This window comes from Oncorhynchus tshawytscha, linkage group LG29, assembly GCF_018296145.1.
Source record: "Oncorhynchus tshawytscha isolate Ot180627B linkage group LG29, Otsh_v2.0, whole genome shotgun sequence".
NCBI classification, from domain to species: domain Eukaryota; kingdom Metazoa; phylum Chordata; class Actinopteri; order Salmoniformes; family Salmonidae; genus Oncorhynchus; species Oncorhynchus tshawytscha.
Genome location: NC_056457.1, coordinates 39,107,117 through 39,134,917, shown reverse-complemented (window position 1 = coordinate 39,134,917; position 27,801 = coordinate 39,107,117). Strand labels below are relative to the sequence as shown.

The window sequence follows — 27,801 nt, the reverse complement described above, 5'->3', positions numbered from 1 at the left end:
TGATATGTCATAGTGTTTGCTCAGTGACACCCTGTGTGTTTGTCTGGCAGTGCTGATATCTGTCAGAAGGGGCAATTACACGCCCCTGATTGCGGAAGTTGCTTGTTGCCATAGTGGCTAGTTGACTCCAAGTTGACAGGCCTGTCTGTTCTTAGGCCACCTGTTCTCCAGAACAGTCATGAGATTACCTGCTTTTATAATAGGCTCTTTACTGCAGAATATCTACTGTATATTGCCTTTAACCTTAAAAGTACCGACTGGGGTCATTTTGACCCCAGAGGCATATTTTTGTTCACAGCCCAGAGGTGGTTTATTCAATTCTTCATTCAACTTGTTGTTACCAAATCTAAATCATTGAGTGTTTCTGTATCAATATGGGCATAAAATGTGTTTTGACCCCAGCCCAAAACATCTAACTCCACCTACAGTCCTACAGCAGATAGGATCTTTATTTGAATATAGGTTTCCATGGAGACATAATGACAAGTTATCCATACCAGCAGAGGATGGACGGGGACCTGTATCAGTGAGTTTGACCAGATAGACATATCATCTGCAGTGATGTAGCACCCCATGTACCTGCCTAAGGTTCTATACCACGTACAGTGCATTCGGAAATATTCAGACCCCTTCACTTTTTCCCCATTTTGTTATGTTGAAGCCTTATTCAAAAATGGATCAAAACATGTTTCTCTCCCCCTCATCAATCTACAGATAATACCCCATAATGATAAAGCAAAAACAGGTTAAAAATAATGAAATATCACATTTACATAAGTATTCAGACCCTTTACTTAGTACTTTGTTGAAGCACCTTTGGCAGCGATTACAGCCTTAAGTCTTATTTTGTATGACGCTACCAGCTTGGCACACCTGTATTTTGGGAGTTTCTCCCATTCTTCTCTGCAGATCCTCTCAAGCTCTGTCAAGTTGGATGGGAAGCGTCACGCACAGATATTTTCAGTTCTCTCCAGAGATGTTCGATCGGGTTTAAGCCTGGGCTCTGGCTGGGCCACTCAAGGACATTCAGAGAATTGTCCCAAAACCAATCCTGCATTGTCTTGGCTATGTGCTTATGGTTGCTGTCCGGTTGGAAGGTGAAAGTTTACCATAGTCTGAGGTCCTGAGCACAGGTTTTCATCAATGTTCTCTCTGTACTTTGCTCCGTTCATCTTTGCCTCGAGCCTGACTAGTCTCCCAGTCCCTGCCGCTGGAAAAACATACCCACAGCATGATGCTACCACCACCATGCTTCACCGTAGGGATGATGCCAGGTTTCCGCCAGACGTGACGCTTGGAATTCAGGCTGAAGAGTTCAATCTTGGTTTCATCAGACCGGAGAATCTTGTCCGGAAAAAGTCCTTTAGGTGCCTTTTGGAAAACTTCAAGCAGGCTGTCAGGTGCTTTTTACTGAGGAGAGGTTTCCGTCTGGCCAGTCTACCGCAAATGCCTGATTGGTGGAGTGCTGCAAAGATGGTTGTCCTTCTGGAAGTTTCTCCCATCTCCACAGGGGACCTCTGGAGCTCTGTCAGAGTGACCATCGGGTTCTTGGTCACCTCTCTGACCAAGGCCCTTCTCCCCGATTGCTCAATTTGGCCGGGCGGCCAGTTCTAAGAAGAATCTTAGTGGTTCTCAAAACGTATTCTATTTAAGAATGATGGAGGTCACTGTGTTCTTGGTGGGGACCTTAAATGCTGCAGAAATGTTTTGGTTCCCTTCCCCAGATCTGTGCCTCAACACAATCCTTTCTCGGAGTTCTACCGACAATTCCTTCAACGTCATATTGGTCATATTGGTCATGGATCCTGAGTGGCGCACAATGGGATTGCCTTGCAGTTCTCCAGCTGTATCCACTGAACACGTGCAAGGTTCAAGGCACGATGACAGGGGGCACGGGATGGACCGCAGAGTTGAGCACAGATGACCGACCTAGCCCATGTGGAAGGGAGAGGGGCGTGGGGGGGGGGACCCCATTCTCTAGTACAGCCATTATTGAAGGCTATCAAATGCTTCTCAAAGATGCCCTCTGGTGGTCAAACTAGCACTAACTAGCATTAATGGCAACAGTGGTTGGCACTTAAATAACGTGCCATAGAATTCTGCAGCACCATGCAAGCTGCGCCGTGGTACGCTGCAACTTTAAAAGGAGGAACCACTATACTAAGCAGCTCATATCATAGACAGAAGCCTGCTGCATGGCACACCAATCCGAACTCATCTCCTGGCATGTCCAGCCCATCCATTATCTCAGCCAATCATGGCTAGCGGGAAGGTTCCTGTCTTTTTCCATTACTAAACCAACTAGGCTCGTAATTTAACATTTTTTTTTTGTATTTACAGATGACATACAGTACAAGTTTGTTTTTAAGGCACATGGAAGGTCACATGTTCCTGATTTCTGCTAAAAAAAAACACATTTTGGATACAATTATTTACATGCCTAATTATGTTTTTTTATAAGAAAGAATTTGATATTTTTCTGTGATCGTTGCTTTTTCCAATAGTTTCTTCTTGGGGTCAAATTAACCCCAGGTGGTTATCCGATGTACACAGTAAAACAATATCTATTTGTTTCAACTAACTTTTAGTTCCACAGACTTTTTTGGTTTACTCAACTTTTTGGTCAAAGTGTTACCTGAACTTAACATTTTTATTTGGCCCAAACATCTCCAACATGAGAAAACATAGATAAAAATTCTGTCAATTTTAAAATGATCTGTTTGCTCAAATTGTCTAGTATGTTCATTCAACTAGAAATTATTATTGTTGTGTATAACCAGTTGCACAGCTTTTTTTTAGTTAAGATGTCCAAAAATACATTTTTCATTGAATAAACATGAGACAGGTTGAGCAAACACATCATTTTAAATTGACTGAACGTTTTCTCAAGTTGGAGAAAAATTGGGGTCAACAATTTTTGGGGGGTTCAGTTTAACACTTAGTCTGAAAAGTAAACAAAAAGAAGCTATGGAACCAGTTACTTAATAATAATTAGTTGAAACAACTAAATTTGTGGGTGTTTATTTTTTATTTTTTACAGTGTATGTCAAATATGTTGGTGGCTTGGTGGTTAAAAACTCTGTGGAAGATTTTCAGTAAACATGCAGCACTTTTCAGTAAACATGCAGCAACCTTTCTGAGGTGATTCACAGTACATTCAGCATGCTCTCTACTGTGTTGTTAGTTGTGCAGAATGACTGAAGAAAGTCCAGAAGCCTTTCAGCATGTCAGCAGGAAGTCTGGCCTACAGATCTGGACCATCAATGTAAGTCCCACGTCTTTCAAAATACATCCTATTGTAATATACTGTAACAGATGTAGGATCTTCATTTGATCACCCTATTGCAGGATAACTTTTCTGCAATGCAGTACATTGTAAACTCCTAGTTTACTTGAGGTCTAAAAAGGCTTTTAATGTTCAGAATTTCCACTTTGAAATTGTAGACTTGATTTTCCCTTATGAGAAATGTATCAACTCCTACAAAAAGGTTAATTAATTTTAATCTATTTAATAATTCACATTTCCTGTTGCTGCGGGATTATTTTTCTGCTGTAGGAAACTGGCACAAATGAAGATCCTACATCTGTTTATACAGCGGTCTCTGCTGGGTTATAAAGCAACATCCACTGGGTTATACAGCAGTCTCCACTGGGTTATACAGCAGTCTCCACTGGGTTATACAACAGTCTCCACTGGGTTATACAGCAGTCTCCACTGGGTTATACAACAGTCTCCACTGGGTTATACAACAGTCTCAACTGGGTTATACAGCAGTCTCAACTTTGTTATACAGCAGTCTCAACTGGGTTATACAACAGTCTCCACTGGGTTATTTAGCAGTCTCCACTGGGTTATACAACAGTCTCCATTGGGTTATATAGCAGTCTCCACTGGGTTATACAACAGTCTCCACTGGGTTATACAGCAGTCTCAACTGGGTTATACAGCAGTCTCAACTGGGTTATACAACAGTCTCCACTGGGTTATACAGCAGTCTCCACTGGGTTATACAACAGTCTCCACTGGGTTATACAGCAGTCTCCATTGGGTTATACAACAGTCTCCACTGGGTTATATAGCTGGTCTCCACTGTGTTATATAGCTGGTCTCCACTGGGTTATACAACAGTCTCCACTGGGTTATATATCAGTCTCCATTGGGTTATACAGTAATCTCCACTGGGTTATACAGCAGTCTCTGCTAGGTTATACAGTGGTCTCCACTGGGTTATACAGCAGTCTCCACTGGGTTATACAGCAGTCTCCACTGGGTTATACAGCAGTCTCCACTGGGTTATACAGTGGTCTCCACTGGGTTATACAGCAGTCTCCACTGAGTTATACAACAGTCTCCACTGGGTTATACAGCAGTCTCCACTGGGTTATACAGCAGTCTCCACTGGGTTATACAGCAGTCTCCACTGGGTTATATAGCTGGTCTCCACTGTGTTATATAGCTGGTCTCCACTGGGTTATACAACAGTCTCCACTGGGTTATATATCAGTCTCCATTGGGTTATACAGCAGTCTCCACTGGGTTATACAGTGGTCTCCACTGGGTTATACAGCAGTCTCCACTGAGTTATACAACAGTCTCCACTGGGTTATACAGCAGTCTCCACTGGGTTATACAGAAGTCTCCACTGGGTTATACAGTAATCTCCACTGGGTTATAGAACAGTCTCCACTGGGTATATTACACTTAGTCTCAGATCCAATGCTGAGATGGGACTTTTGTGACAGTTTTCTTTGGTGTTCTGTCACGCTGTTATTGAAATATAATATTCTGAAAGTATCTTGTTGTTTTTAAGAACATGAAGATGGTTCCTGTACCGGACCAAGCTTTTGGGAACTTCTTTGAGGGAGATTGCTACATTGTCCTCTATGTGAGTATTGCTACATTGTCCTCTATGTGAGTATTGCTACATTGTCCTCTATGTGAGTATTGCTACATTGTCCTCTATGTGAGTATTGCTACATTGTCCTCTATGTGAGTATTGCTACATTGTCCTCTATGTGAGTATTGCTACATTGTCCTCTATGTGAGTATTGCTACATTGTCCTCTATGTGAGTATTGCTACATTGTCCTCTATGTGAGTATTGCTACATTGTCCTCTGTGTGAGTATTGCTACATTGTCCTCTGTGTGAGTATTGCTACATTGTCCTCTATGTGAGTATTGCTACATTGTCCTCTGTGTGAGTATTGCTACATTGTCCTCTATGTGAGTATTGCTACATTGTCCTCTATGTGAGTATTGCTACATTGTCCTCTATGTGAGTATTGCTACATTGTCCTCTGTGTGAGTATTGCTACATTGTCCTCTGTGTGAGTATTGCTACATTGTCCTCTGTGTGAGTATTGCTACATTGTCCTCTGTGTGAGTATTGCTACATTGTCCTCTGTGTGAGTATTGCTACATTATCCTCTGTGTGAGTATTGCTACATTGTCCTCTATGTGAGTATTGCTACGTTGTCCTCTATGTGAGTATTGCTACATTGTCCTCTATGTGAGTATTGCTACATTGTCCTCTGTGAGTATTGGTACATTGTCCTCTATGTGAGTATTGCTACATTGTCCTCTATGTGAGTATTGCTACATTGTCCTCTATGTGAGTATTGCTACATTGTCCTCTATGTGAGTATTGCTACATTGTCCTCTACGTGAGTATTGCTACATTGCCCTCTGTGAGTATTGCTACATTGTCCTCTGTGAGGGAATTGCTACATTGTCCTCTGTGAGAGTATTGCTACATTGTCCTCTGTGAGTATTGCTATATTGTCCTTTGAGCCTCTAGCCTGGTACCCTGTAGAAATTATCTATGGGTCGTTCCTGAATTACAGTGATGTGTGGGGAGCCTCTAGCCTGGTACCCTGTAGACATTTTCTAAGGGTCGTTCCTGAATTACAGTGATGTGTGGGGAGCCTCTAGCCTGGTACCCTGTAGACATTTTCTAAGGGTCGTTCCTGAATTACGGTGGCATTTGGTCATGGCATTTTGAACACTTTCTAAATAAACTATTTGAAAGCTTAATGACTTTAAATCATTTGTATCATTATGATAACATTGTGCCACCAATAGGAGTAGTAACACTAATTTGACATTTTAGGTAAATGAGTATTTCCTGAAATGGTGGCAACTCTAAGGTCATCAATTTTGTAAAACATATTTACTAAAGTAATTAAATTAATAATTTTGCTCACAATGTTTTTTCCCTGACTAACACCAAGTGAAACTTTAGATGTAGACACAACTAAAAGGGTGTGATTATCTAATAATTTAGATAATTTAACATAGACTCACTCCTCCCCTGATAACACTGGAGAAAATGCTGAAGGTCCTTGTATACTGCATATTTGAAATCAGTGATTTTCAAGGTGGTAACACCAATGACAGAAAATGCAACGTTAAGACTGTAACTACTGTTCCCTGAAGGAGGGAAGGTACAACATACTATGTTGGAGTCGCACTCTCGCCACTTCCTGTTGAAGGATTTACATTCACTCCTGACAAGAGGCCAAAGAAATCCGTGCCTCCCTGGAATCCACGCCTTCCACATTTGATAAGTGTGAGGCTTGGATTCATTCCTTCAATTTAATTCCACTCTTCACCAAGCCCACTCTTCACCAAGCCCACTCTTCACCAAGCCCACTCTTCACCAAGCCCACTCTTCACCAAGCCCACTCTTCACCAAGCCCACTCTTCACCAAGCCCACTCTTCACCAAGCCCAGGAACAGGTGCCGGGAGACAAACGAGGGAGTTTTTGTGCATTTTATTAGGATCCCCATTAGCTAAAGCCGCAACGTTAGCTAATCTTCCTGAGTTCCTCGTTTCCCTCCTTCAGGGAACAGTAGTTATAGTCATAGCATTACTTTCTATTTCAGTCAGTCAACTTCGGTACAACATACTATGGGAAAATATAATCACTCCCCAAATGGATACTAAATGAAAACGGCCCATGGCAGACCACCCAGACCTGGGTATTGTACACACGGTGCGCTGCCTGGAGACTTTCCCCTGTCAGAGCCATAAGCACGCTACGGGATACACTGGGAGCAGTGTCATCCAAGTGATAAAACCTCACAACAGTGTGTGGTGATGCCCAACTCGCTGCAGCAAAAATATCTCCTATAGTCAACCCTTTAAACAACACTCAGGATGCTGTCAGACCCTGGCGGAGTGGGAGCGTACACCGCCAGGTAACCATGCCCCTTGCTGCTATATGCCAGGGAGATCGCCTCCGCAATCCAGTGGAAGAAACACTGCGTAGGGAGCGCCCTGCCGCCAGCTGAATTAGGTAAACAGACGGTTCACAGAGCCGGACATCCTTGGTCTGTTGAATGTAAAGCACCTGACAGAGGACATGTAATCTCTGTTGCTCTTCAGAAGCAAAAGGTTGCGAAAAGAGACCTGTAGGATCATAGGCATGACCTTCGGTGCAAACTGAGTACTGGATAACGTGTGGAGGTCCCCAACACATTTAACTGAGGCCAATGCCATGGGCAGGGAGGTTTTGTAGAAGAGGCTATTCAGATCCACTGATTCCAGAGGATCAAAGGGGGCACACAGTGCCTCCAAAACCAGTGCCATGTCCCATGTGGACGCAATAGTTTTAGAGACTGGTCTGAGACGACGTCTTTCAGGAATCACACAACCAGGGGATAGGTGTCACGTTCTGACCTTAGTTCCTTTGTTTTGTCTTTGTTTATATGGTCAGGGCGTGAGTTGGGGTGGGCAGACTATGTTTGTTTTTCTATGTTTGGTTTCTGAGTTCGGCCTAGTATGGTTCTCAATCAGAGGCAGATGTCGTTAGGTGGTCTGAGACGACGTACACCTTTCAGGAATCACACAACCAGGGGATGGGCCCCAGGTGAGGATTCGTCAACTCCCACCTGACCCGATGAGATAGCGGCCATGTACACTTTTAAAGTGGAGAATGCCCGCCCCAGCTCAAAGGATGTCCCTCACAGAACTCTGAAAAGGAGCAGGTCCTTTATCTATCTTTCTTTCTTTCTTTATCTTTAGCACCAGAGATCAAAAGCTTCCACAGTAAAGATCTATGCACTAACGAAAATTTCCCAAATCTGTGAGACCACCCAGGTGAGTAGCCTCCACTCCCGAGAGAGAGGGCCACACCTGGATAAAAGAGCTGCACCGTAGTTGAAGTAGCCGGGGACATGCGTCGCCCAAAGTGAGAGGATGTGGACACTGCTCCCCGGGAGGGATCCAAGGTTAGGAGGGAGAGAAACATCGTCTCTCCCTGTCTGTTGATGAAATATAGTCAGTTCTGACCATCAAGCCGGGGGAAGCACCTGAGTGCCAGATACACCATTAAGAGCTCGGGGTAATTGATATGCAGCGTCCTCAGCACAAGTTTACATACCCCGAATCGTGTTTCCTTCCTCATCGCACCCCACCCTCTGGGGATGCGTCTTTTGTGATCACCTTGCAGGATACAACTAAGCCCCTGGAAGGTTCCCACCACTGGTCCTTGGTCCGTAGGCCTGATAGAGACACCTGAAGCAACCGGCTTAGGCTGCGAGATGCATCCAGGTGGGCACTCAGCGCTGGAAGGGCCTTATCTACAATAGGCTTCCATCACACTAAGGTGAAGAGCGGAATAATTGAAGGGTTGAATCCGAGCCTCGGGCTTATCAACTGGGGAAATCAGGGCTTCCAGCAAGGCACGGATTTCATTCGCCTTCTCAGGCATGATTGTAGATCCTTCAACGAAGTCCTGAGTCCTGAGTTCTGAGTCGTGCGGATTTCATTAGCCTTCTCAGGCGTGATTGTAGATCCTTCAACCGAAGTCCTGAGTCCTGAGTCCTGAGTCCTGAGTCCTGAGTCCTGAGTCCTGAGTCGTGAGACTCCCCCATAGTATGTTGTACTGAAGTTGACTGACTGGAAGGGAACTGAGGGACACATATTGCATTTTAATAGCAATGTTTTTTTAAATCTATACAATATATTAAATACTTTTGTTCACTGTCTAGAATTCAAAATACTAGATAAATATCTGTAAAAGATGTCGCTACACCTCTACACTTCACCAACATGCTATCTCCCAGTAGTTTATATAATCCATATAAATATATGTTTTACAGTATAAAGGACTTATATTCAGTAGGCTTTCATATAAAGTAACAGTTAAATATAATATGTATTATTTTTGTAATTTTAAAGTGTTTTTACATGATGTTTTTACATGGTGCCAAAGACAGCATTTACCACCTCAATTGAAGAATGACGCCTCAATAATTACCCATACAGGCATATGTGTGTGTGCAGTATACAATTTCAACGATGTGTATCTATGTCATGTACATGTATGTGTGTGTAACAGAATACAATATGTAAATACTATATACAGCACCAGTCAATGCCAAGAGTGTGCAAAGTTGTCATCAAGGCAAAGGGCTATTTTGAAGATTGTCAAATGTATTTGTTTAACACTTTTTTGGTTACTACATGATTCCATTTGTGTTATTTCATAATTTTGATGTCTTCACTATTATTCTACATTGTAGAATATAGTAAAATAAATAAAAACCCTATAATGAGTAGGTGTGTCCACACTTCTGACTGGTACGTGTGTGTGTCCAGAGGAGTCAGGGCTCCAGTAACTCCATGGACGTCCACTACTGGATTGGTAACTCCTCCTCTCAGGATGAGCAGGGAGCGGCGGCCATCTTAGTGACTCAGCTGGATGAGTTCCTGGGGGGCAGTCCTGTCCAGCACAGGGAGGTACAGGCCGCAGAGTCCTCCAAGTTCAGGAGCTACTTCAGGAACGGACTCATGTGAGTGACCAAGTGGATGGAAATAATATAATTAATATATTATACTACACACACACACACACACACACACACACACACACACACACACACACACACACACACACACACACACACACACACACACACACACACAGGACTCTACACACTCACCGGACTCTACACACACACAGGACTATACACACACACAGGACTCTACACACACACAGGACTCTACACACACACAGGACTCTACACACTCACAGGACTCTACACACTCACCGGACTCTACACACACACCGGACTCTACACACACACAGGACTCTACACACTCACCGGACTCTACACACACACAGGACTCTACACACACACAGGACCCTACACACACACAGGACTCTACACACACACAGGACTCTACACACACACACACACACACTGACACTCCAAAACACACACTTAATTTGATCATACACACGTAACACGCAGGCACATTCATACTCAGTTGCGATTTCAGCATGTCTTGGTGAGGCAAAACTCAAACCATTTCTGTAGATGCCAGTGAAGCCACAACACAACACAACACTAAACAATACATGAAATGCCCTATAACAGTGACCAACGGTGCTATGCTCACAGCGGAGCTCTCTTTTCAGATATGTATTCTTTCACAAGATAAGATTTCATAAGATAGGGTTGATTATTAGAATTGATTTATATTATTTCATGAATCGAACAGTCCAAACATCAGACTAAAGCCTCAGCTGAACTTGATGTGCAATCTGAGATAAACAAAGCATGTGTGAGAGTGTCTGTCTTAAGTGGTATTAACACACTGTCTGCTATTTAAGGTGACAGAACACACACATCATGCTATCTTGCCAATATAACTGTCTACATTTGGGTTGAGTTAAAACATTGTTACACAGAACAATTGTAAAATATTATATTTGAAGGTCGATCTACTAAGGACATGGACTAATGACTCATTACTTAATAAATGTATTTTGTTCATAAAGCGCTTTTCACGATCCCCTAAATGTAAAATTTGTATTTAAAACAATTTTTGTGATAGAATGAAAGCGTACCAGAACGCGCTTCAGTAGTTGAACTAAAGACGAGCCATAAACCATACTGTAGGCAAAAAGCAAATGCATTAGAAAAACAAACTAAAAGTCCATTTAACAGAGCTATAAATAGTGCCTTAAGAGCATAATAGTATTGGAATGAGACACTTATGTCTCATCCATTAATTCCCAGGAACACGTCAGCTGGAGGGAGGGCTGTGCTTCCTCCTGTCACTTCTCCCACTACATACAATAATAGATTTTTATCCACTATTGTTCAGTGGAACAAAGACTCTCAACAGTCTGTGTGGTATTCTGTTCCTTGGCAGCTGATACACTGTGGTCTGTAGGAATTCCCATGCTGGGGCACAGAGGGGAAGTTGATATCAAACACATAATAGGACTTGAATCTGGTGACCCAAGCAGTGTACCTCGCTCCAATGCTGGTCCACTAACGATTGTAAACACCTGTGAGCAGTCCCCAAGAGCCAACACAAATGACTATGGTCTGGTCACCTCCGCCTGGTGCAGGTACTCTCCCATGTTTGTCACAACCTGTTAGAGATATCATTTTATTTTAGAATATGAGGATTTGTGGTATTTTGTATATTTAATAGCCATTTACATCAATCAACTCCCTGTTTGATGCCTTCCTCTTCCATTCATTTGGGTTTGGGGCTCATAGGTTCATTTACAACACTAAGCAGGTGTCCATCCAACCATTTCATGCAGACCAATTACCTGCCGCATTAAAAATGTCACAGCCGGCCAGAGTACATCTGTTGTTGAAGAACAGTAGATCAATAAAGGAAATATGAAATGTCAATACAATTTTATAAATGGTCATACAATTTTATAAATGCCTACAGACAATTTGTTTGTTCGACATGGTGGGATGTTTTTGTGTCGTGTAAATTGATTATGCGGTGAAATGGCAGTGGAAACTCCATTATATTTATATAATAACTGTCAAATTAAAGTAAAATTGGAATCACGCGATACGCTGTGTCTCCTCCTACCCGGGAAAGCATGCAGTTTATTAAGGCTGTAGATGAACTCCACTTCACAGGGTGGTGAATGTGCAAGGTGATGAGCATTATGCTACTTTCCAATAAGGGTCTTATTCTGGTGACATGAATATTGATGCATGTTTGACAAATACAAATTATATCGCTCTTATTCATAGTAATGTCATAGAAGACAGTCACACATTTTCTTACGTAACAGCCTTATTCTAAAATGTATAAAATTGTTGTTTTTCCTCATCAATCTACACACAATACCCCATAATGACAAAGCAAAAACAGGTTTTTAGAAATGGTATATATCACATTTATAGAAGTATTCAGACCCTTTACTCAATACTTTGTTGAAGCATCTTTGGCAACGATTACAGCCTCGAGTCTTCTTGGATATGATGCTACCAGCTTGACACACCTGTATTTGTGGAGTTTCTCCCATTCTTCTCTGCAGATCCTCTCAAGCTCTGTCAGGTTGGATGGGGAGCGTCACTTCACAGCTATTTTCAGGTCTCTCCAGAGATGTTAGATCGGGTTCAAGTCTGGGCCACTCAAGGACATTCAGACAATTGTCCCGAAGCCACTCCTGTGTCTTGGCTGAGTGCTTAGGGTCGTTGTCCTGTTGGAAGGTGAACCTCCGCCCCAGTCTGTCCTGAGCGCTCAGGAGCAGGTTTTCATCAAGGATCTCTCTGTACTTTTCTCCATTCATCTTTCCCTCAATCCTGACTTGTCTCCCAGTCCCTGCCACTGAAAAATATCCCCTCAGCATGCTTCACCGTAGGGATGGTGGCAGGTTTCCTCCAGACATGATGCTTGGCATTCAGGCCAAAGAGTTTATTCTTGGTTTAATTAGACCAGAGAATTTTGTTTCTCATGTTCTGAGAGTCCTTTAGGTGCCTTTTGGCCAACTCCATGCAAGCTGTCATGTGTCTTTTACTGAGGAGTGGCTTCCGTCTGGTCACTCCACCATAAAGGCCTGATTGGTGGAGTGATGCAGAAATGGTTGTCCTTCTGGAAGGTTCTCCCATCTCCACAGAGGAACTCTGGAGTTCTACCAGAGTGACCATCAGGTTCTTGGTCACCTCACTGACAAAGGCCCTTTCCCCCCGATTGCTGAGTTTGGCAGGGAGGACCAAACTTGGTCCGTGGTTCCAAACTTAAGAATGATGGAGGTCCCTGTTTTCTTGGGGACCTTCAATGCTGCAGAAATGTTTAATACCCTTCTCCAGATCTTTGCCTCGACACAATTCTGCCTCGGAGTTCTACGGACAATTCCTTCGACCTCAAGGGTAGGTTTTTGCTCTGACATGCACTGTCAAGTGTGGGACATTTATATAGACAGGTGTGTGCCTTTTCAAATCATGTCCAAACAATTGAATTCACCACAAGTGGACTCCAATTAAGTTCTAAAAACATCTTAAGGATGATCAATGGAAACAGGATGCTCAATTTTGAATCTCATAGCAAAGGGTCTGAATACTTATGTAAATAAGGTTTTTCTGTTTTTTATTATTTAATTTTTTAAAATTATTTTTACCCCCTTTTTCTCCCCAATTTCGTAGTATCCAATTGTTAGTAGTTACTGTCCTGTCTCATCGCTACAACTCCCATACGGGCTCGAGAGAGACGAAGGTCGAGAGCCATGCGTCCTCCGAAACACAACCCAACCAAGCCGCACTGCTTCTTAACACAGAGTGCATCCAACCCGGAAGCCAGCCGCACCAATGTGTCGGAGGAAACACCATACACCTAGCGATCTGGTTAGCGTGCACTGCGCCCGGCCCGCCACAGGAGTCGCTAGTGCGCGATGAGACAAGGACATCCCTACCGGCCAAACCCTCCCTAACCCGGAAGACGCTAGGCCAATTGTGCATCGCCCCATGGACCATCCAATGTGAGTACATCTGTTGTTGAAGAACAGTAGATCAATAAAGATGCAGTACTCTAGCAGCAGTCAAGCAGCTGATGCTGAAAAGACTTGTTAGTGCATAGGTCAAATTAGCGTTTGAATTTCCTGTCTTTTTCAGCTTTAGACAAAATATATTTTACTTAAAATGTAGTTTTTTTTTGTATTAACATTGTAAGAATATTTTAAGATAAAAACACAACGCAGATGACTAAAGTTCAAGAGGACTAAAGGTCAATAGAGGTCTAGCGATTAATGGAAATAGTGTTTATTTCTGTAATAGGGAATTAATGAGCAGTGGGTCAGAGACATGGGAGGAATTTGTCTAGGCATTGAGCCTGAAACAGGATACTTGTTGTTTGGCCATTGGCCCAGTTTTATTGAGAGGAATTCTAATTGGTCAACCACAGGATAGGGCTGGGTTATAAAGTTCATCCTGTCACTTTGTTCTGTGGAGAGAATCACTGAGGACAGGGGAGAATGAACGTCTACCTCTCGGCATAACATCTATGATTTGTCCTCTTTGAATACACATATTTTTCACCCCCTGATTTGCTTTGGGGTCTGTGTTATTGAAGAGTAACATCAACTGCTAACATGGTCAGAAGATATGATCATCGAAGGCCTACGGTACTGTTAAATATCATATCCCTCTTTTTTAACTTGGACACCTGTGGACTTGGGAAACCAGGTGAGAGGAATCTCACAGCAAGAGAAAAACAGATGCAACGAAGGAATTGAATTCCCCTGCTGAAATATGACTGTAACACAGCCGGCTACTATGTCTGTCATCATAGAAAAGATGGGGTGTGTATTCCTATAGAACAGTAGTAGGGAGAGGACAGGAGGGTGGAGGCTATTCCTGTAAAACAAATGTATGAAAACATCATGACACCGGTCTCGTCAGTTCCTGTCTGTCTGCTTCATCTCTCTGTCTGCCTCATTGTTATTCGCACAACTCACTCTCCTATTTGCAATGTGTTGTTGTTGTTCAATATGTGGTATATTTAATTAATAAATACACTCTTCATGGTATTGACAAAATACCGTGTCATAATTTGAATTATACCTGTAATTCTGTATTTCTTGCTGACTAACCCCTGTCGTTTCACATCTCTACCTGACTAACCCCTGTCGTTTCACATCTCTACCTGACTAACCCCTGTCCTCTCCTCATATCTCTACCTGATTAACCCCTGTCCTCTCCTCATATCTCTACCTGACTAACCCCTGTCCTCTCCTCATATCTCTACCTGACTAACCCCTGTCCTCTCCTCATATCTCTACCTGACTAACCCCTGTCCTCTCCTCATATCTCTACCTGACTAACCCCTGTCCTCTCCTCATATCTCTACCTGATTAACCCCTGTCCTCTCCTCATATCTCTACCTGACTAACCCCTGTCCTCTCCCTCATATCTCTACCTGACTAACCCCTGTCCTCTCCTCATATCTCTACCTGACTAACCCCTGTCCTCTCCTCATATCTCTACCTGACTAACCCCTGTCGTTTCACATCTCTACCTGACTAACCCCTGTCCTCTCCTCATATCTCTACCTGACTAACCCCTGTCCTCTCCTCATATCTCTACCTGACTAACCCCTGTCGTTTCACATCTCTACCTGACTAACCCCTGTCCTCTCCTCATATCTCTACCTGACTAACCCCTGTCCTCTCCTCATATCTCTACCTGACTAACCCCTGTCGTTTCACATCTCTACCTGACTAACCCCTGTCCTCTCCTCATATCTCTACCTGACTAACCCCTGTCCTCTCCTCATATCTCTACCTGACTAAACCCTGTCCTCTCCCTCATATCTCTACCTGACTAACCCCTGTCGTTTCACATCTCTACCTGACTAACCCCTGTCGTTTCACATCTCTACCTGACTAACCCCTGTCCTCTCCTCATATCTCTACCTGACTAACCCCTGTCCTCTCCTCATATCTCTACCTGACTAACCCCTGTCGTTTCACATCTCTACCTGACTAACCCCTGTCCTCTCCTCATATCTCTACCTGACTAACCCCTGTCCTCTCCTCATATCTCTACCTGACTAACCCCTGTCGTTTCACATCTCTACCTGACTAACCCCTGTCCTTCCTCATATCTCTACCTGACTAACCCCTGTCCTCTCCTCATATCTCTACCTGACTAACCCCTGTCCTCTCCTCATATCTCTACCTGACTAACCCCTGTCTCTCCTCATATCTCTACCTGACTAACCCCTGTCATATCTCTCCTCATATCTCTACCTGACTAACCCCTGTCCTCTCCTCATATCTCTACCTGACTAACCCCTGTCCTCTCCTCATATCTCTACCTGACTAACCCCTGTCGTTTCACATCTCTACCTGACTAACCCCTGTCGTCTCCTCATATCTCTACCTGACTAACCCCTGTCCTCTCCTCATATCTCTACCTGACTAACCCCTGTCCTCTCCTCATATCTCTACCTGACTAACCCCTGTCCTCTCCTCATATCTCTACCTGACTAACCCCTGTCCTCTCCTCATATCTCTACCTGACTAACCCCTGTCCTCTCCTCATATCTCTACCTGACTAACCCCTGTCCTCTCCTCATATCTCTACCTGACTAACCCCTGTCCTCTCCTCATATCTCTACCTGACTAACCCCTGTCCTCTCCTCATATCTCTACCTGACTAACCCCTGTCCTCTCCTCATATCTCTACCTGACTAACCCCTGTCCTCTCCTCATATCTCTACCTGACTAACCCCTGTCCTCTCCTCATATCTCTACCTGACTAACCCCTGTCCTCTCCTCATATCTCTACCTGACTAACCCCTGTCCTCTCCTCATATCTCTACCTGACTAACCCCTGTCCTCTCCTCATATCTCTACCTGACTAACCCCTGTCCTCTCCTCATATCTCTACCTGACTAACCCCTGTCCTCTCCTCATATCTCTACCTGACTAACCCCTGTCCTCTCCTCATATCTCTCCTGACTAACCCCTGTCCTCTCCTCATATCTCTACCTGACTAACCCCTGTCCTCTCCTCATATCTCTACCTGACTAACCCCTGTCCTCTCCTCATATCTCTACCTGACTAACCCCTGTCCTCTCCTCACATCTCTACCTGACTAACCCCTGTCCTCTCCTCATATCTCTACCTGACTAACCCCTGTCCTCTCCTCACATCTCTACCTGACTAACCCCTGTCCTCTCCTCATATCTCTACCTGACTAACCCCTGTCCTCTCCTCATATCTCTACCTGACTAACCCCTGTCCTCTCCTCATATCTCTACCTGACTAACCCCTGTCCTCTCCCTCATATCTCTACCTGACTAACCCCTGTCCTCTCCTCATATCTCTACCTGACTAACCCCTGTCCTTTCACATCTCTACCTGACTAACCCCTGTCCTCTCCTCATATCTCTACCTGACTAACCCCTGTCCTCTCCTCATCTCTCTCTACCCCTGATCTCTAACCCCTGTCCTCTCCTCATATCTCTACCTGACTAACCCCTGTCCTCTCCTCATCTCTATCTCTACCTGACTAATCCCCTGTCCTCTCCTCATATCTCTACCTGACTAACCCCTGTCCTCTCCTCATATCTCTACCTGATTAACCCCTGTCATTTCACATCTCTACCTGACTAACCCCTGTCCTCTCCTCATATCTCTACCTGACTAAACCCTGTCCTCTCCTCATATCTCTACCTGACTAAACCCTGTCCTCTCCTCATATCTCTACCTGACTAACCCCTGTCCTCTCCTCACATCTCTACCTGACTAACCCCTGTCCTCTCCTCATATCTCTACCTGACTAACCCCTGTCCTCTCCTCATATCTCTACCTGACTAACCCTGTCCTCTCCTCACATCTCTACCTGACTAACCCCTGTCCTCTCCTCATATCTCTACCTGACTAACCCCTGTCCTCTCCTCATATCTCTACCTGACTAACCCCTGTCCTCTCCTCATATCTCTACCTGACTAACCCCTGTCCTCTCCTCATATCTCTACCTGACTAACCCCTGTCCTCTCCCTCATATCTCTACCTGACTAACCCCTGTCCTCTCCTCATATCTCTACCTGATTAACCCCTGTCCTCTCCTCATATCTCTACCTGACTAACCCCTGTCCTCTCCCTCATACCTCTACCTGACTAACCCCTGTCCTCTCGCTCATATCTCTACCTGATTAACCCCTGTCCTCTCCTCACATCTCTACCTGACTAACCCCTGCACTCTCCTCATATCTCTACCTGACTAACCCCTGTCCTCTCCCTCTTATCTCTACCTGACTAACCCCTGCACTCTCCTCATATCTCTACCTGACTAACCCCTGTCCACTCCTCATATCTCTACCTGACTTACCCCTGTCCTCTCCATCATATCTCTACCTGATTAACCCCTGTCCTCTCCTCACATCTCTACCTGACTAACCCCTGTCCACTCCTCATATCTCTACCTGACTAACCCCTGCACTCTCCTCACATCTCTACCTGACTAACCCCTGTCCTCTCCCTCTTATCTCTACCTGACTAACCCCTGCACTCTCCTCATATCTCTACCTGACTAACCCCTGTCCACTCCTCATATCTCTACCTGACTAACCCCTGTCCTCTCCATCATATCTCTACCTGATTAACCCCTGTCCTCTCCTCACATCTCTACCTGACTAACCCCTGTCCGCTCCCTCTTATCTCTACCTGACTAACCCCTGTCATTTCCCTCATATCTCTACCTGACTAACCCCTGTCCTCTCCATCAAATCTCTACCTGACTAACCCCTGTCCTCTCCCTCTTATCTCTACCTGACTAACCCCTGTCCTCTCCATCAGCTATAAGAAGGGTGGTGTGGATTCGGGGTTCCGTCATGTCGAGTCCAATGTGTACAAAATCCTGCGGCTTCTGCACATTAAAGGGAGGAAGCATGTCACCGCCACAGAGGTACGCAGCAGTCCCTCTAACCCAGCTTCAGTCCCTCTAACCCAGCTTCAGTCCCTCTAACCCAACCTCAGTCCCTCTAACCCAGCCTCAGTCCCTCTAACCCAACCTCAGTCCCTCTAACACAGCCTCAGTCCCTCTAACCCAGCCTCAGTCCCTCTAACCCAGCCTCAGTCCCTCTAACCCAGCCTCAGTCCCTCTAACCCAGCCTCAGTCCCTCTAACCCAGCCTCAGTCATCCACACTGGGGCCTACCGCTGCCTGTCTTCCCTGGGGGGAATAATGCAGTATTCTGAGTGTGTATTGTGTTTCCAGGTGAGCAGTATTCTGAGTGTGTATTGGGTTTCAGGTGAGCAGTGTTCTGAGTGTGTATTGGGTTTCAGGTGAGCAGTGTTCTGAGTGTGTATTGGGTTTCAGGTGAGCAGTATTCTGAGTGTGTATTGTGTTTCCAGGTGAGCAGTATTCTGAGTGTGTATTGTGTTTCCAGGTGAGCAGTGTTCTGAGTGTATGTTGTGTTTCCAGGTGGAGGTGTCGTGGAGTAGCTTCAACAGTGGAGACGTCTTCCTTCTGGACATGGGGAAGGTCATAGTTCAGTGGAATGGCCCTCAGAGCAACCGGAGTGAGAAACTCAAGGTACCTAATCCTGACCCCAGACCCCCGACCTCTATCCCTAAACCCCTTACCCTAACTCTGAACTTTTAACCTCATCACCAAACCCCCGTCCTCTAACCCTAACCCTCAGAGCAACAGGAGAGAGAAAATCAAGTCACCGAACCCTTAACCACTGACCCCTGACCTCTAACCCTGACCCTAAACCTTTCGCTACACTCGCATTAGCATCTGCTAACCATGTGTATGTGACAAATATATTTGATTTGATTTGAACCCTTAACTCCTAACCCCTGACCCTCAGAGGAACAGGAGGGAGAAATTTCAGGTAGTCCGAGTGAACACCACGGCCGTGTTTTTAGTCTACCATCATGATAATGATGATCAAATGACTGTTCTTCATTGATGACCGCCCTTTTAATGACTGTTCTTCATTGATGACCGCCCCTTTAATGACTGTTCTTCATTGATGACCGCCCCTTTAATGACTGTTCTTCTTTGATGACCGCCCCTTTAATGACTGTTCTTCTTTGATGACCGCCCCTTTAATGACTGCTCTTCTTTGATGGCCGCCCCTTTAATGACTGTTCTTCATTGATGACCGCCCCTTTAATGACTGTTCTTCTTTGATGACCGCCCCTTTAATGACTGTTCTTCTTTGATGACCGCCCCTTTAATGACTGTTCTTCTTTGATGACCGCCCCTTTAATGACTGTTCTTCTTTGATGACCGCCCTTTTAATGACTGTTCTTCTTTGATGACCGCCCCTTTAATGACTGTTCTTCATTGATGACCGCCCCTTTAATGACTGTTCTTCATTGATGACCGCCTTTTTAATGACTGTTCATCTTTGATGACCTCCCCTTTAATTACTGTTCTTCTTTGATGACCTCCCCTTTAATTACTGTTCTTCTTTGATGACCTCCCCTTTAATTACTGTTCTTCTGTCATGACCGCCCCTTTAATGACTGTTCTTCTTTCATGACCGCCCCTTTAATGACTGTTCTTCATTGATGACCTTCCCTTTAATGACTTTTCTTCTTTGATGACCGCCCTTTTAATGTAGTTCATGTATTCATTAATTCTATGTATTAACTGGTTAGGTTTAGGTGTTTTTCCACCAAACAATCAATGTTATTTTCTCCCCTCTCTGCAGGCGATGCTGCTGGCCCAGGATGTCCGTGACAGGGAGCGAGGGGGGCGTGCTCAGATCGGGGTGGTGGAGGGGGGAGATGAGGAAGACTCCCCTGAGCTGATGAAGATTATGAGGGCCGTGCTGGGTCAGAGGTCAGGCAAGCTGAAGGAGGCGGAGCCTGATGACACACCAGACCGCCATCAGCAGACCGCCAACATCAGGCTCTACAAGTACGTAGACTAACTCTGGAGACGGTCTCGTTCTGTTAGTGACCCTTAGCCTGGAACTGCTTCGTCATTCAATGATGCAGCATTATTGACCTGCCAGACCAGAGCCCTGCTGTTGCTCCAGACTGACACCAAGGCTGTTGCTCCAGACAGACACCAAGGCTGTTGCTCCAGACTGACACCAAGGCTATTGTTCTAGGCGGACACCAAGGCTATTGTTCCAGACTGACACCAAGGCTATTGTTCCAGACTGACACCGAGGCAATTGTTCCAGACTGACACCAAGGCTATTGTTCTAGACTGACACCAAGGCTATTGTTCTAGACTGACTCCAAGGCTATTGTTCTACACTGTCTCTAAATTAACTTCTCACCCCTTGGCGTGTGTGTGAGTGTAACAAAGGTCTGATGAGAGTGCAGGTTATCTCCTGATACTGTCTGTCTATCTCCCAGTGTGTCTGATGAGAGTGGAGGTTAGCTCCTGATACTGTCTGTCCATCTCCCAGTGTGTCTGATGAGTCTGATGAGAGTGGAGGTTATCTCCTGATACTGTCTGTCTATCTCTCAGTGTGTCTGATGAGAGTTGAGGTTAGTTCCTGATACTGTCTGTCCATCTCCCAGTGTGTCTGATGAGAGTTGAGGTTAGTTCCTGATACTGTCTGTCTATCTCCCAGTGTGTCTGATGAGAGTGGAGGTTAGCTCCTGATACTGTCTGTCCATCTCCCAGTGTGTCTGATGAGTATGATGAGAGTGGAGGTTAGCTCCTCATACTGTCTGTCCATCTCCCAGTGTGTCTGATGAGAGTTGAGGTTATCTCCTGATACTGTCTGTCCATCTCCCAGTATGTCTGATGAGTATGATGAGAGTGGAGGTTAGCTCCTGATACTGTCTGTCTATCTCCCAGTGTGTCTGATGAGAGTTGAGGTTAGTTCCTGATACTGTCTGTCCATCTCCCAGTGTGTCTGATGATATGATGAGAGTGGAGGTTAGCTCCTGATACTGTCTGTCTATCTCCCAGTGTGTCTGATGTGAGTGGAGGTTAGCTCCTGATACTGTCTGTTTATCTCCCAGTGAGTCTGATGAGAGTGGAGGTTAGTTCCTGATACTGTCTGTCTATCTCCCAGTGTGTCTGATGAGAGTGGCAAACTGGTCGTCCAGGAAGTGGCCATGCAGCCTCTGACTCAAGACCTGCTGCACTCCACGGTACAACTACTCTCTCTCTCTCTCTCTCTCTCTGTCTCTGTCTGTCTCTCGCTCTCTTGCTCTCTCTCTCTCTCTCTCTCTCTCTCTCTCTCTGTCTCTGTCTCTCTCTCTCTCTCTCTCTCTCTCTCTCTCTCTCTCTCTCTCTCTCTCTCTCTCTCTGTCTCTGTCTCTGTCTGTCTCTCGCTCTCTTGCTCTCTCTCTCTCTCTCTCTCTCTCTGTCTCTGTCTGTCTCTCGCTCTCTTGCTCTCTCTCTCTGTCTCTGTCTCTGTCTGTCTCTCTCGCTCTCTTGCTCTCTCTCTCTCTCTCTCTCTCTCTCTCTCTCTCTCTCTCTCTCTCTGTCTCTGTCTCTCTCTCTCTCTCTCTCTCTCTTCTCTCTCTCTCTCTCTCTCTCTCTCTCTCTCTCTCTGTCTCTGTCTCTGTCTGTCTCTCGCTCTCTTGCTCTCTCTCTCTCTCTCTCTCTCTCTCTCTCTGTCTCTGTCTGTCTCTCGCTCTCTTGCTCTCTCTCTCTGTCTCTGTCTCTGTCTGTCTCTCGCTCTCTTGCTCTCTCTCTCTGTCTCTGTCTCTGTCTGTCTCTCGCTCTCTTGCTCTCTCTCTCTCTCTCTCTCTCTCTCTGTCTCTGTCTGTCTCTCGCTCTCTTGCTCTCTCTCTCTCTCTCTCTCTCTCTCTCTCTCTCTCTGTCTCTGTCTGTCTCTCGCTCTCTTGCTCTCTCTCTCTCTCTCTCTCTCTCTCTCTCTCTCTCTCTCTCTCTCTCTCTCTCTCTCTCTCTCTTTTCTCTCTCTCTCTCTCTCTCTCTCTCTCTCTCTCTCTCTGTCTCTGTCTGTCTCTCGCTCTCTTGCTCTCTCTCTCTCTCTCTCTGTCTCTGTCTCTCTATCTGTCTCTCTATCTCTATCTGTCTCTCTCTCACTCTCACTCTCTGCCTCCCTGTCAGGAATGCTATATTGTGGACCAGGGTGGTTCGAGTGTGCTGGTGTGGAAGGGAAAGGAGGCTTCTATAGAGGAGCGTCGCTCGGCACTGGGCAGGGCAGTGGTGAGTCACAGTTGACCAACTAAAACAGGAACACATGGAAATTACATGCATATCTCAAGTTAAGATTCAACCCTCAATGCAGAGAAAACATCCCTCATCCTCTATCCTCTATAGGGCTTCATCAAGGCTAAGAACTACTCCAGCAGCACTAATGTGGAGGTGATGGCTGAGGGAGGAGAGTCAGCCATGTTCAAACATCTCTTCATTTCATGGACAGAGAAGGGACAGACAAAAGGCCTGGGGAATGTGTACACCACTGGGAAGATAGGTAACTACTACTAACTTACTAAGATATGTAACGGCTACTAACTAACCAAGATAGGTAACTACTAACTAACCAAGATAGGTAACTACTACTAACTAACCAAGATATGTAACGGCTACTAACTAACCAAGATAGGTAACTACTAACTAACCAAGATAGGTAACTACTAACTAACCAAGATAGGTAACTACTAACTAACCAAGATAGGTAATGACTACTGACTAACCAAGATAGGTAATGACTACTAACTAACCAAGATAGGTAACTACTAACTAACCAAGATAGGTAATGACTACTAACTAACCAATATAGATAACTACTAACTAACCATGCCAGGTAACTGCTATTAACTAACCAAGATAGGTAACAACTACTAACTAACCAAGATAGGTAACTACTAACTAACCAAGATAGGTAACTACTAACTAACCAAGATAGGTAATGGCTATTAACTAGCCAATATAGGTAACAAGTACTAACTAAACAAGAAAGGTAATGACTACTAACTAAACAAAATAGGTAACTACTACTAACTAAACAAGAAAGGTAATGACTACTAACTAACCAGCATAGGGAATTACTACTAACTAAACAAGATAGGTAATGACTACTAACTAAACAAGATATATAACTACTATTAACTAGCCAAGATCGATAACTACTACTAACTTAACAAGAAAGGTAATGACTACTAACTAAACAAGATAGGTAACTACTACTAATTAAACAAGAAAGGTAATGACTACTAACTAACTAGCATAGGGAACTACTACTAACTAAACCTTATAGGTAATGACTACTAACTAAACAAGATAGGTAATGACTACTAACTAAACAAGATATATAACTACTATTAACTAGCCAAGATCGATAACTACTACTAACTTAACAAGAAAGGTAATGACTACTAACTAAACAAGATAGGTAACTACTACTAATTAAACAAGAAAGGTAATGACTACTAACTAACTAGCATAGGGAACTACTACTAACTAAACCTTATAGGTAATGACTACTAACTAAACAAGATAGGTAATGACTACTAACTAAACAAGATATATAACTACTATTAACTAGCCAAGATCGATAACTACTACTAACTTAACAAGAAAGGTAATGACTACTAACTAAACAAGATAGGTAACTACTACTAATTAAACAAGAAAGGTAATGACTACTAACTAACTAGCATAGGGAACTACTACTAACTAAACCTTATAGGTAATGACTACTAACTAAACAAGATAGGTAACTACTACTAACTAACTAGCATAGGGAACTACTACTAACTAAACCTTATAGGTAATGACTACTAACTAAACAAGATAGGTAACTACTACTAATTAAACAAGAAAGGTAATGACTACTAACTAACTAGCATAGGGAACTACTACTAACTAAACCTTATAGGTAATGACTACTAACTAACTAGCATAGGGAACTACTACTAACTAAACCTTATAGGTAATGACTACTAACTAAACAAGATAGGTAACTACTACTAACTAACTAGCATAGGGAACTACTACTAACTAAACCTTATAGGTAATGACTACTAACTAAACAAGATAGGTAACTACTACTAACTAACTAGCATAGGGAACTACTACTAACTAAACCTTATAGGTAATGACTACTAACTAAACAAGATAGGTAATGACTACTAACTAAACAAGATAGGTAACGGCTATTAACTAACCATTATATGTAACTACTACTCTAATCTACAGTCAAGGTAACTACTATTAACTAAACAAAACAATAACAACTACTATTAACACACCAAGATAGGTAACTACTGACTAACTAAGTAGGTAAATATGTTTAACTACCCAATATAGGTAACTACTACTCTAATCTACAGTCATGGTAACTACTATTAACTAAACAAAACAATAACAACTACTATTAACACACCAAGATAGGTAACTACTGACTAACTAAGTAGGTAAATATGTTTAACTACCCAATATAGGTAACTACTACTAACTCAGTTAGGTAACTACTATTATTCACTAAACAAGATATTAACTAACCAATATATGTAACTATTTACTAGCCATGATAGGTACAGTGGTTGCTCAACTAAACATTTTACGGGACTTAGAGGTAATTTGTGGTTTAGTACGGCACCCTACGTCACTACTTCATTGCTCCAGACCACCACAAGGGGGAGTTAGAGCACTGATTATGCTTTTGGGTCCTACTGTGTCTCTAACTGACAATGAATGGGCGACATAAACCTAAATAGAAACTGATAATTGTGCACGACTTCAAAATTTAATTTCAATGAACTGAATGATGAGGATGAAGAAGGTGATTGAATTTAGAACAATAGTGTAAGAATTGCTATTCCTCTGTCCTGCACGCACACTCCCGGACAAATGCACTTATTGTTGTGTAGATGGGTGAGAGAAAAAATATATTTAATCCATTTTAAATTCAGGCTGTAACACAACAAAATGTGCAATAAGTAAAGGGGTATGAAGACTTTCTGAAGGTGCTGTAACTAGCTACATGAAACAAATTCTTTACAATGAGCAACTTCTGTACACTGTAAATACTACCACCCTGGTCATAGATGTGCAGGTTTTTGTTCCATCTCAACACCATTGTGTCCTGTCCTGTAGCTAAGGTTGAGCAGGTGAAGTTTGATGTGATGGAGCTTTATGCTCGTCCTGAACTGGCAGCACAGCAACGCATGGTGGATGACGCCTCTGGACAGGTTCAGGTGAGACATACCAAGGCTATTACTTGTTATCTTTTAATTTGGGCAAACATCTAATATTGTTTTCAATTGAGTTTTCAATCTTTTGGGGGATTTCAAGCAACTAAATATGTGAAATATATGCTGCCAGGAGGGCGAAGTTTCAAACATAAATTACTAGGTAGCTAACTTGATTCTCCTTACATGTACTACTAATGTTGAAATGTTAAAACACATTGGACAGGTGGTAAAGTTGTTTGAACTATATAAACTATACAATCCAAATGTCTCCTAGCCTCCCACACGTGCTTTCTGTCCGAACACTAAAACTGAAACTAAATCATTTAAAAACCAAATAGAAATATATTTATACAACTAAAACTAAATAAAACCTAGCAAATCAGGTCTGAAAACTGACTGAAACTAAACGGATATTCAAATAAGGGATCCTGCCAACCAAGGCCGAGTTTCAGGAGCTATTTGGCCTATCAAGCTAGCAAGGTTTTCTTGGGAACGCAGCCCACGATGAGGTTAGCCATTGTGGCTGGGACCGCGGATTGTCCTGGGTTTATGGCTGTCTAGATCCCTGCTGTTTGTTGTTTTCAATCTTCCCTGTGACCTGCCCTGTCTGGAACTGCGAGGAGTAACAGTGTAACCTACGTTGCTAGCTACCATGACAAAGACCAGAGCCGACGAGAGTACCGTTGAGGAGAGTGGTGTCTCTCTATCACAGGTGAATGATCTTTTAAATGAACAAAAAATAGTTCTACAAGCAGTTGTTACAACAAGAAAATAACTACAAGTGTTTTGTCCAAATACTGGTGGAGTCAACTAATAAGATAATGGACGACCTGACCAGAGAGGTCCTGGACATGAAGAACAACTTGCAGTTCTCCCAGGGTCACCTCGATGAGTAGAAACAGGAGAACGACAAATGATAGCAATCTGTAAGTCATTGTGAGAGGACATCAGTTCTGTGTGTGAATCCATGATAACAATGAAGGATAAATCAGACTGTCTCGAGGGACAAATAAGGCAGAATAATATGGTTGTGGATGGAATTGAGGACAAAGTGAGGGAAATGATCTTTGAGAAATTGAAGATGGACCACAGGAAGATTAAGGTAAAGCACGCCCACAGGACTGGAAAACCCACCACCGGTCCCAGGTGACAAGCCAAGGCCGATAATAGTCAAGTTCCTGAGTTCAAGGACAAGGCAGCTGTTCTGGAAAGAGCCAAGTACTTGAGAGGAACGTACAGTACCAGTCGAAAGTTAGGACACACCTACTCATTCAAGGAATTTCATTTATTTTTACTATTTTCTACATTGTAGAATAATTGTAAAAACATCAAAACTTTGAAACACATATGGAATCATGTAGCAACCAAAAAAGTGTCAAACAAATCAAAATATGCTTTATATTTTATATTTCAGATTCTTCAAAGTAGCCACCCTTCACCTTGATGACAGCTTGCACACTTGGCATTATCTCAACCAGCTTCATGAGGAATGATTTTCTTGAATGAGTTCCCACATATGCTGAGCACTTGTTGGCTACTTTTCTTTCACTCTGCGGTCAAACTCATCCCAAACCATCTCAACTGGGTTGAGGTCGGGTGATTGTGGAGGCCAGGTCATCTGATGCAGCATCTCATCACTCTCCTTGGTCAAATATCCCTTACACAGCCTGGAGGTGTGTTTTGGGTAATTGTCTTGTTGAAAAACAAATGATAGTCCCACTAAGCGCAAACCAGATGGGATGGTGTATCGCTGTAGAATGCTGTGGTAGCCATGCTGGTAAAGTGTGCCTTGAATTCTAAATAAATCACTGACAGTGTCACCAGCAAAGCACACCCACACCACCACACCTCCTCCTCCATGCTTCACGGTGGGAACCACACATGCAGAAATCATCCGTTCACCTACTCTGTGTCTCACAAAGACAAA

At 43.7% G+C, this 27,801-nt stretch overlaps 1 protein-coding gene across 1 annotated transcript in view; it reads left to right on the top strand.

Moving 5' to 3' along the window:
* Positions 1-27,801, top strand: part of vill (villin-like) — a 59,357-nt gene that overhangs the window by 8,298 nt on the left and 23,258 nt on the right. Inside the window, 10 exon segments of the mRNA XM_042308666.1 lie at positions 3,185-3,265; positions 4,812-4,886; positions 9,606-9,799; positions 18,577-18,685; positions 19,204-19,314; positions 20,447-20,655; positions 21,776-21,854; positions 22,783-22,881; positions 22,996-23,149; positions 25,777-25,877. Coding sequence (XP_042164600.1) covers positions 3,194-3,265; positions 4,812-4,886; positions 9,606-9,799; positions 18,577-18,685; positions 19,204-19,314; positions 20,447-20,655; positions 21,776-21,854; positions 22,783-22,881; positions 22,996-23,149; positions 25,777-25,877 — 1,203 coding nt within the window. The 5' untranslated portion in view covers positions 3,185-3,193.